At 42.0% G+C, this 9,852-nt stretch overlaps 1 protein-coding gene across 3 annotated transcripts in view; it reads right to left on the bottom strand.

Moving 5' to 3' along the window:
• The window catches only part of trim33 (tripartite motif containing 33), a 43,773-nt gene extending 34,628 nt beyond the window's left edge, over positions 1–9,145 (bottom strand). For 2 of the 3 annotated variants that reach the window (XM_008293935.1, XM_008293937.1), the window contains exons 1-4: positions 8,541–9,125; positions 3,948–4,066; positions 1,731–1,884; positions 1,195–1,327 (exon numbers count right to left, since the gene is read on the bottom strand). In XM_008293935.1, coding sequence (XP_008292157.1) covers positions 1,195–1,327; positions 1,731–1,884; positions 3,948–4,066; positions 8,541–9,120 — 986 coding nt within the window. In that variant the 5' untranslated portion in view covers positions 9,121–9,125. Of the gene's footprint in view, positions 1–1,194; positions 1,328–1,730; positions 1,885–3,947; positions 4,067–8,540 lie in introns of all 3 variants that reach the window. The other variant, XM_008293936.1, reaches the window with a different exon arrangement.
• Between the last annotated feature and the right edge of the window lie 707 nt (positions 9,146–9,852).

The raw sequence follows: 9,852 nt of genomic DNA, 5'->3' as shown, positions 1-9,852 counted from the left end.
AAATAAAAAATGGTGTCTCCTATACTTCATTGCTGATCTATCACAACACACCTTTGGAAAATGTTGGACTATCACCAGCGTAGTTGCTAACGGGATGGGAGCTTAAAGGAAAACGGTCTTCCTCAACCTCTTCACCTCTTTGTTTACCCCAGAAGGAACCGTCCAGGTAAAGAGAGTGGCAGGAGAACCAAAAATTGTAGTTTAATAGACAAGAAAACTGTCGGACCTGCAAGCAGGTGAGAAGGTCAGGATGATGAGGAACACGGCAGCCGGCCGTGGTCCCACAAAAACACCCACAGCCACGTTCTTTTGTGGTTCCAGACAGCAGGTGTACAGAAGAAACACAAAGTATCTACTGATAATGGAGAGAAAACCTTTCCATGTGGAGATGAACACAACGGGAACTTAAAGTTAGTCACAAGAATAAAGAACTGTGACATGACAGACAGCCATGCAGCTCAGCAGAGCAGCCAGTTGTTGCAGATGATGAACAATCAAGTACACCTACATATGGTAGAAAGGTCAGAACACCTATCAGATACACAGAGTAGGCCAAAGTAGTCACAAGACATCCACATTGTATTTTTGTTGTTTGTTTCTGTCAAAAATGTCATGCATGATTGAAGAGGTACAGTTTTGAGTCTCTAAATGACGGCTACATGTACTTCACAGAGTTAACCATGATTTGGTATATGACTGATGGTGAATATTTAATATTTTCTGAATGTCATGAGTGATGTTTGCAGGTGTCACACTAAGGTGAAAGTACCAATTAACAAAAGAGAATTTAAAAAAAAAAAAAAAAGGAGGAGAGGTGATATGACGTATGATACAGAAGTCCGATAGCATAAGGTTGCTAGATTGATGAGATGAAATGAATCACTGTTTGCACGGGCATCAATAAAGTTCAAATAAAAGTTGTTGGCAAGTTTCCTCAACATGACCCATCTCAAACGGCCCCGCACAAGAATTTCAGCACAGTGCAGGTGAGCTTTAAGCCATAACAGCATGTCAGACCTGTATGTTATCAATGCAAAATTTTAATTATTAGGAATACTGTTGGTGAATACTGACAGCTGGTATAATTATTAATTTGCTTTTTAAATAATCGTGCTTCTTCCCAGACAAAGAAGCTAAAAGAGAACAGGCTAACAGTGCATTAGTAATAAAACAACGACGTGCATGTCGAGTTACCTGTGCTCCTTGTGTTCCAGCAGCTGGCAGTCCCTACAGGTCAACGTGTCACAAGTCTCACAGAATAGTTTAAGAGGCTCCTGCTTGTGGATGGGACAGAAAACCGGCCTCTGTCCTGATGCCCCGACGGACTCTGTAGACACACGATATAAGAGACGCCACTCAGCAAAGGTGAGACAAATACAAAGAGGCAATTTGCCCAAAGAAACCACAGTGGAAAATGCAGAATAAACAAAGATTTAAAAAAAAATAAACAGCAACAAAAGCCACAGCAATCATGTCCAAGTCTATTCAAGATTTAAAACAGATAGAGTCTATGAAAACTCTGGACGGAGCTCAGGATGCATAGTCTCACCAGCTAGAGGTACCATCTAAGCACAAAGATCTGCAGCAGCATTACCATGGCAACAGCCAATCAGCAGTAGCCAATCAGCATTCACTGTGCTTCAACTGGGGTTGGTCTCACTCAGCTCTTTACAGTTTTAGCTTCTCTAAGCAGTGATCAATGCTTCGTCTGTGAGGGTCAGCCATCTTACCCGAGGCAGCATCAGCGTCCTCCTTGGTGCGGATTTTGTGGTCCTTGGTGATCTTGACCCTCTGGTGGGCCTCCACGCAGGTCTTACACAGCCATTCGCCACACTCCACACAGAAGCCTATGGTTCCTGCGTTGTCCTCACAGCTTGTGCACACCTTAGAAAGAAAACACCAATAAGTATCTAAAAGAACTCTGCACAGAATCAGAAGTAGATGCAGCCTTGCCAACATCAGTAGTGGTGGTCGTATCCTCAAAAGATATCGCCTTGATACTGACATGGTACTTCTATAACACTGTGTGAAAAATATTCAGGCTGCAGGAAAGTGACTGAGCTCCGGCTTACTGATGCCAGCAGCTGATACACATATGGTTAATAAAACATATTCCCATATATCAAAGGCTATATGATTACCATCTGGTTCAAGAGAGCAAAGTCAACTAAAATCTAAAAATATTATTATTCCCATCATCATCATCATCATCATCATCATCATCATCAGAACGCTGTCGTATTTCCTTGTTTTGTTATGATAGCAGGTGATAGAGAGCTGAAGTGAAACTGATCTTCTGGCTTGTATTCCATAAATAAGAAAATCCAACAGACATCTTGGTGCAGTCTTTTTCATGTCATGGCTCCACACGAGAGGGACTATTTCCGTGTGTGTTTACAGAGTATTCAGAGAATTGTTTCCTTTCTTTAGCACGGCTCCAGACTAATTTTTTCACTGGTGCCAACAACTTTCTCATTTGATCGCACCTTCCACCTGGCCACAGGCAAAACACACCACTTGCTGAACATTTTCTTATCGACAGGCCCTCTGATTTACAGATGTTCCCTGAACGCCCCACACTGCAGGCTGTGGTAGCTGCTGCTTGGCGGCTGCGGTGTGCTCAGACAGGTGTGCGACCAAAGCATACTTTGAAAAGAGTTAAACTGGGGCGTTGTAGGGTCAGATTTGTCCAAGATGAAACCGGGTGATTTTGTTCTACAGTGTGGAGCGCACGTACAGGCGCTGTTCCGCTCATAGAAAACATCTAATGCAGGTGCGCTCAAGATTTCATGAGAAGATTGCATTTTTAAGTGTAAATACCACAGTTCCACCGCTTCGGTTGACACAGTCGCTGCCTGTGCCAGTTACAGCGACACTAATATGGCTTAATGATCCTCACACACTCGCACGACTGCGACCACTTGAAATTCCAACTCGCTCACCCTCAAAAAAAAAATGTGACCAAAAATGGTCGTAGTCTGGAGCCCTGTTTAGAGTCACAGCAGTTCCACTTTCTATTAGCAAGTCACTTTCTGATAGTATGAGGGGGAAAAAAAAGACTTCCAGGGACGACTGAGCTGAGCGACTGAGCCAGTGGTACAAAGATGTCATGACTCGGCTCTTTATGGCTGCAGAGCTGAAAAAATAACTGCGGTTGACTGGGGTTTCACACATTATACTTCTGTAAAGCGCCAGATAAAGCGGTTGCACAGATTGAAGGTGGCAAGTATAGCGTATAAGGGCAACAGGCTCGCAACAAGAATGACAAAATTAATCAATTAAACGGTGCAATTTTGATAATAATCTTTAAACAACAGGCATTTGCACGTCTGTTTGAGATGCAATCCACCAAAGACATCGAAAGAAAGACGATAATGCTGCAAAATGTGCCACATCTACCTCCCACTTGGTTTAGATTGTTTAATATCACACTGTACGATCAGATTTTTAGCATTTAACTAAATGGATCACGTGCATATCTGATACAACTTTTCCGAATCACGGCTGTGTTCCAAATCACATACTTCTTTATAAGTGCGTAATATAGCAGCCCTTACAAAGTACGCCGTGTCTCGTGCATATAATTGGTAAATACTACTTCATCTCATCATAATATTGCGACTGTTGTGAAATGAGCTGTCATCTGTCGGCGGCTCCAGCTTGTTTATGCCCACACAAGACCCCCATAGCATATGCAAAGGAACCGTGCAAAGGATTGTGGGTCAGAATGGCCATAAAAAAAAAACATGCTGGCTTACATAGTGCAAAATCTTACCAGATGTACATCCTGGTATTTTTGGCACACTAAATCTTTTTTATGGTAGTATCATATTGGAATGCTTTGCTTTATTAGAGAATGAAATATCATAATCCCAAGCATATGCTAAGACGGCACCATGCAGCAGAAGAAAGCCTACAAGCGTCAATACGTTTACGTTTGGACTCACCTGTGCAGCCTTTTCATCGGACGCGTTCGTGGCCTCTGTCGTGTCTTTGACGAAGTAGTTGTCAACGATGTCGCTTTGCTTGTAGTCCTGGTGGCAAACTGAACACCGCATCACGTTTACTGTGGACGCAAGAGAGAAGACGAGGGAAGTCAAAAGGTCCGACGCTGACCAACAAATTCAGTCCTTAGTGGCAATTAATTGATGATTAAATAAACCGATCTTTGAAGAAAATAGAAAGCAGTGAAGGATAAGCCCACAGGTAAGCCAACACCTGACTTATGAAGCTACTTAACTAAGAATAGTCCTGCTCCAAACTTAAGAGGATTGATAAGAGGCCTTCAGCAGACTTTCTTTTTCATTTCCATAATTTCCTTTAGGTAAATTCCTGCAGTTATTAAAAATTCTTGGCACAGCAGGACGTCCATGCCTATTCATGGGGACTAATTGATTTAGGCCTCGTCTCCAGAAGATTCAATTTCATCAGCCTTGGCATTTTTATTACAATATTAAATCACATGGCCAAACAACGAGGACTGCTCCATTTAATCACTTTATTTGGCTTCGTTAATGGAATTAGTGGAATTATTGCTGTATTCACGAATGCCAACAAATAATTAGTTCGGCGCATTAAGTTTAGCGCTTATTTTCAGAAGCCTGATATTCGTCACAAGATTAAACTTCACATAAATGTTTTAATTAAGTCGGCGTAATATGGTACCTCATCAACCCATAAATCCCCCCCCACCCCCGCCCCCCACTCCAGCCAGCTGAGGTAAGAACCGGCATAAGCCGGTTTGAGCCGGTCCACACTGACTTGAGCAGCACAAAGCCGGTTTGTGTGAGCTCCAGCTGCATGGGTCCTGTGTGGCTGGTTGTGAAAGCAGCTGGACTAGGATTGTGCTGAGAAACCCACACAACCCCTAAGTACACACAGACACACACACACACACACACAACAACAAATGTACCACACAGCTGTCACTTTGAACTTGAGCAGCCCAAGCTCTGCCGCACGTCTGTATATAAAAATACACACAAACACAATTAAAAGTTTATTTCAAACAGGATTGGGGTTGTGTTTCCTTCGATTCATCAAAAAACTCATCCCTTCTCCGACAGGAAGAACACAAAAGGGAAACAAAACTATAACCATCACAGATTCATTAGATGGAATCAGGCTTTTGTTTTGCTAATTATTAACCTGGAATATGCTAGATGTCACTAGTACACTTAATAGACCAGGATAACTAACCTGTCAACGAGTATTAACCCAAGACAAGACCAGATTTGTCTTCTCATCTCAACTCTGCTTAGCAACAGAGGTGGTTTTAGCTTAAACACAGCAACATGGTGACCAAAATGTAAAGTAAAGGATTTGGCTTTAATAAATCATCCATCATCTATACACCGCTTAATCCTCACCAGGGTCGTGGGGGGCGGAGCCTATCCCAGCTGACTCAGGGTGAAGGCAGGTTCACCTGGACAGGTAACCAGTCTATCACAGGGCTACACTTAGAGACAGACAACCAAGCACACTCACATTCACACCTACGGACAATTTACAATCACCAATTAACCTCAACATGTTTCTGGACTGTGGGAGGAAGCCGGAGAACCCGGAGAGAACCCACGCTGCACGGGGAGAACATGGAGACTCCACGCAGAAAGATCCCGGGTGTCCTCACCGGGACGCCAACCAGCGACCTTCTAGCAGTGAGGCGACGGTGCTAACCACCTTGCAGATGTATAATCAAAAATTTTGGTACAGCAGCAAAAATAAATGCATCTTAATGATGCAAAAATGCATTCTTACAAAATGTTCTTCACAATGAAGCAGAAAGTAATGCGATGAGAAAAACTGACTGGTACAGCTACCAGGCAGTATTGCGTAGGTTACCGCACGTCTAAGTCGTAGATCAGATGAAGACACTTCTGGTTTTCCAAGGCCTGTACACATATCTGTTAGCTACCAACTATTACAGGAGCCTTTGCAGAGAAGAACTGGACCCGTCCGGTTTACATATTTCCTCATTTCTTTCAGAAATATATGAAAGTGATTGGACGGGGAATCGATCAATATAATTGTGGTGTTTGGTGCCGTGGTTCAATTTGGAATTGAGTGTCAATGAGAGCCAATGAACAATAAACATTTTTTTTAAAACAACAACAACAACATTCACTCCTGTCTGGTGCCCACTTCATATGAAGCATACCTAACAGTTCAGCAAAATACAGGACAGACGGTCAGACAGACAGTCGGACAGACAGACAGACAGACAGTCGGACAGACATGTGTGCTTGGAGGGTCTCTGACGTGTGATTTATGTGCAACGTGATTGACGATCACGTCAATGATTTGTCAATCACCACAGATTCTGGTAACGTGTAATTAGCCAGCCTCCTTTTTACAAGTTAAGCCCAGGGTTTAATACTATTAATCAGCAGCCTGAGTGAGTGCTGTGACCGAGGCAGCGATGACATTATTTGTCATCCTTTAGGTGAGGTCACGTTAACCAATGCTATAAATCTGGTTACTAACAAAGCTTTTGTAAGATTCAACTATAAAGGTGGACGTGGTCAATAAATAATTTTTTGAGACATGGGGGCTTTCATGGATTGAGGAAAGTACTGTGGAAAGTTGCTGTGTAGTTCATTATTACGTTAACCAAGGAGGAGTGCTTCCAAAACATCAGCCTGGGTATGACTGGGCCTTGCAGTGACTGTGGCCAAAGGAACACTTAAAGTGAAAGTATTTTCCTTTGTTCATTTCAAACTGTAAGTCTGAGCCATATCTTATTTACAAACTCAATATACTAATAAACCCCCATTTTAAACCTCCATATTAAGACAATATGTGCCTCCTTTAACCTAGAAAAAAATCCTTTGTCGCGACGAGCAGTTCTGCAAAAACAATTCATACCATGTGACACTAAATCGCTCCTGAAACCAATAGTAATGCAATTCCCGAAAACAGACACCATGTGATATTAAAATTGTCCACAGAGACCAAGACTAATAAAATTATGAGGCTTGCTGGCAGGTACTGTAAGTAGGTAAAACTGCAGACACAGACAAAAGGAGAATAAAGAGAAATATGAGATGCCATCATGAGACAGTCTTGTATGACTCCCTTCGTTAAATTGGAAATGCAACGCCTGTTTTGTGTCACAGACGAGTTTTACATCAACGTTGTGGTTACGATTTCTGGCTCAATAAAACTGTGCAATTAAAACTTTCTGTGCAGAATTTGAAATACATATGAAATCAGTCCAGACACCAGGCAGGCTGTTATCAGTCAAACTACTCTTAAATAAATAAAAACATGTCAACTGATGGCAGTACAGACTTGGATTCAATTTGCTGAAGTCTACCTTTTGGAAATGTGGAGAATATTTCTGAGAGAAGAGCTGAAGAGAAGAGTTTCTCCTAAGGTGGACTGATAACTTTATAAACTGCTTTATTCTCACATCGCAGAAGTGATCATGCAAATCTACGGTTTCGCTCTCAGAATAAAGCTTCTGGTGCAACAGCTGTACTGCTGTCGACTGACTTTTGGGGCTTGGACTCACTGTTTGGTAATCAAGCATTGTGGAGTCTACAGAGCGGGCAATGATGTGTGCCCCTTTTCAAAGCAGCACGGTAGGGTAACGTACAGACAAGGCACATTTATCAATGCACTTACACCGCAACAAAAACGATGTTGCATTGCGTTCATCCAAGAAAGAAAAAAAACAAATTGTAATTATGACTTTTGTATTGCACACTTAGTGACTGTCTTATGAGGACAAATCCAGTGATTAGGAGAGCTGAACATCATAATTGGGAGAAAAGATCTTAGAACTTTGTAATTATGAGGAAAAAAACATCACCTGCAGGGATATGGTGCAGTGTTATTCCGATGCATTCGAATAACAACATGTTTATAACAAGCTGTTACATGTTAATATAACATTTGGAATTGTAATCATCCAGGACCGTTATTTTCTACACCACTATCTTTATTACAAGCTGTTACTGAATATGCAGTTATCAGTGCCTGGTCAACATCCACTCCTCATGCTGTAGCTACCTTCTGAAAAGGAATAAAAGTCAATGCAAAAATATTTACGACTATATTTCTGGAGGCGATGGAACCTGCAGGAAATGGGCCTTTGCTATTGACTACAGCAGCACCACAAGCAGTTAAAGCACCACTGATTCATCATTTATATTATTCCCTCACAGCCATTTCTCCAATTAAAACTCAACTGATGATGATGATGATGATGTCTCGTGTCGCTGCTTATTAAGGTGGAAGAAGTGATCAGCCGTTGACCCATGTTCTCCAGGGAGATGGGCTCAGAGAGAAAACCACGTTCCTGTTTCATGCAACTGCCTAAAAATCCCACTCCCTGGACGGGTTTCAGCTGTGAAGACTCAGATGATCCACCTGTTACATGGCGTACATCAAACTCCCTCCAAAAATCACTGACATTTACCCTTCCAACTGTTGAAGCCAAAACTTCTGACAGACAGCGATTCAATGCAAACAGCAGATGACAGAGCAGAGGCCTGCTCGCAGGTAGATCTACTTACTCGTGGAAAAAAACTCACCTATGTGTGTGTCAGTTTGCCCGTGTGGTCCAGGCACCTGTACGCTAATCTGTCTGTCTGGTTGCGGAATACATTTTAGGCAAAAAGAGTGCAGACAAGGCAGAAGTTTTGGTTCACAGTCTCGGCTCTGAAGACTTTGTTTACACACGGCGCACGTATCCAGTAAATTAATGGGAGTGGATACCGGCGTGGCGGCTGGAGCCGTGGGAGGGGGAGACATTTCGGTAGTGAGTCCGCCAGCTGGAGTCTCCCCGGCGGCTGGGGTTTCGGCTGCCGCTGGCTCTGCATTGGTGCTGCTGGTTCCAGCCGGGCTAACGGCGTTGCTAACGCTACCGTTGGCTTCCCCGACCACAGCAGCAACAGCCGAGCCGCTGCTAACGTCCCCTCCTTCACTGGTGGGTGTCGGTGCCTCGGTAGCGCTGTCGCGGGCCTCGGTTTCCGCATCATCCTTCGTGTTTCCTTCTATAACTATCACCGCATTTTCGACTTTCGCCTCTGACTGCTCGCTATCTTGCACTGAAGGCACTGAGTCCAAATTTGCAGACGGTTCCATATCCTCCTCGCCTTTGTTATCCGCCATCTTCCTTCCTCTTATAGCCTCTGCACGTTCTGCGTAACTTCTCGAACCAGGACTACGCACGCTTACGTCATTACGTAAACGAGACCCGAGTTTATTTGCTTGTTTATGTATTTACTTATTAATAATAATGCGACATCTATGATTTAACAGGAACACTATCTATCTATCTATCTATCTATCTATCTATCTATCTATCATATTTTAATTTTTTTTTCTGTCAGCAATTACATCTTCTGTATTTATGTTACATCATTTTTATTTATTAAAAAGTATTTCGTAATTATACACATTCAGCTTAAAAGTTTAAAATATATGAAGGAATGAAATACAAAGACATATTGTTTATATTACACTATATTATATGATAATTATTATAGATTATTTATAATTATATAGTTATAATTATTTTGTTATTTATTTATATTATTTATATTTCTCATATATCAACAGTGCAATATATTTATTCTACCGTTTGGTTGTTACCATGCTCATTCCGTACTGTATATACTTCCTACTGGCTCCTTTTGTAAATATATTTAGATATTCTTATTTGTCTTTTTTTATACTTGTATTTTGCACCACTGGAGTTGTCTTTTAATTTCGTTGTACTTTGTGTATGATGACGATAAAAACATTCTATTCTATTCATTCTATAGCCCACAATGGTCTAGCAGGCTACCTTAGAACACAACATATCCTACATTCATCCATATGTTTTGGACATTTAAGCTA

Source organism: Stegastes partitus, unplaced genomic scaffold (genome assembly GCF_000690725.1).
Source record: "Stegastes partitus isolate 25-593 unplaced genomic scaffold, Stegastes_partitus-1.0.2 Scaffold923, whole genome shotgun sequence".
Lineage (NCBI taxonomy): Eukaryota > Metazoa > Chordata > Actinopteri > Pomacentridae > Stegastes > Stegastes partitus.
This window is presented reverse-complemented; position numbering and strand designations above follow the sequence as displayed.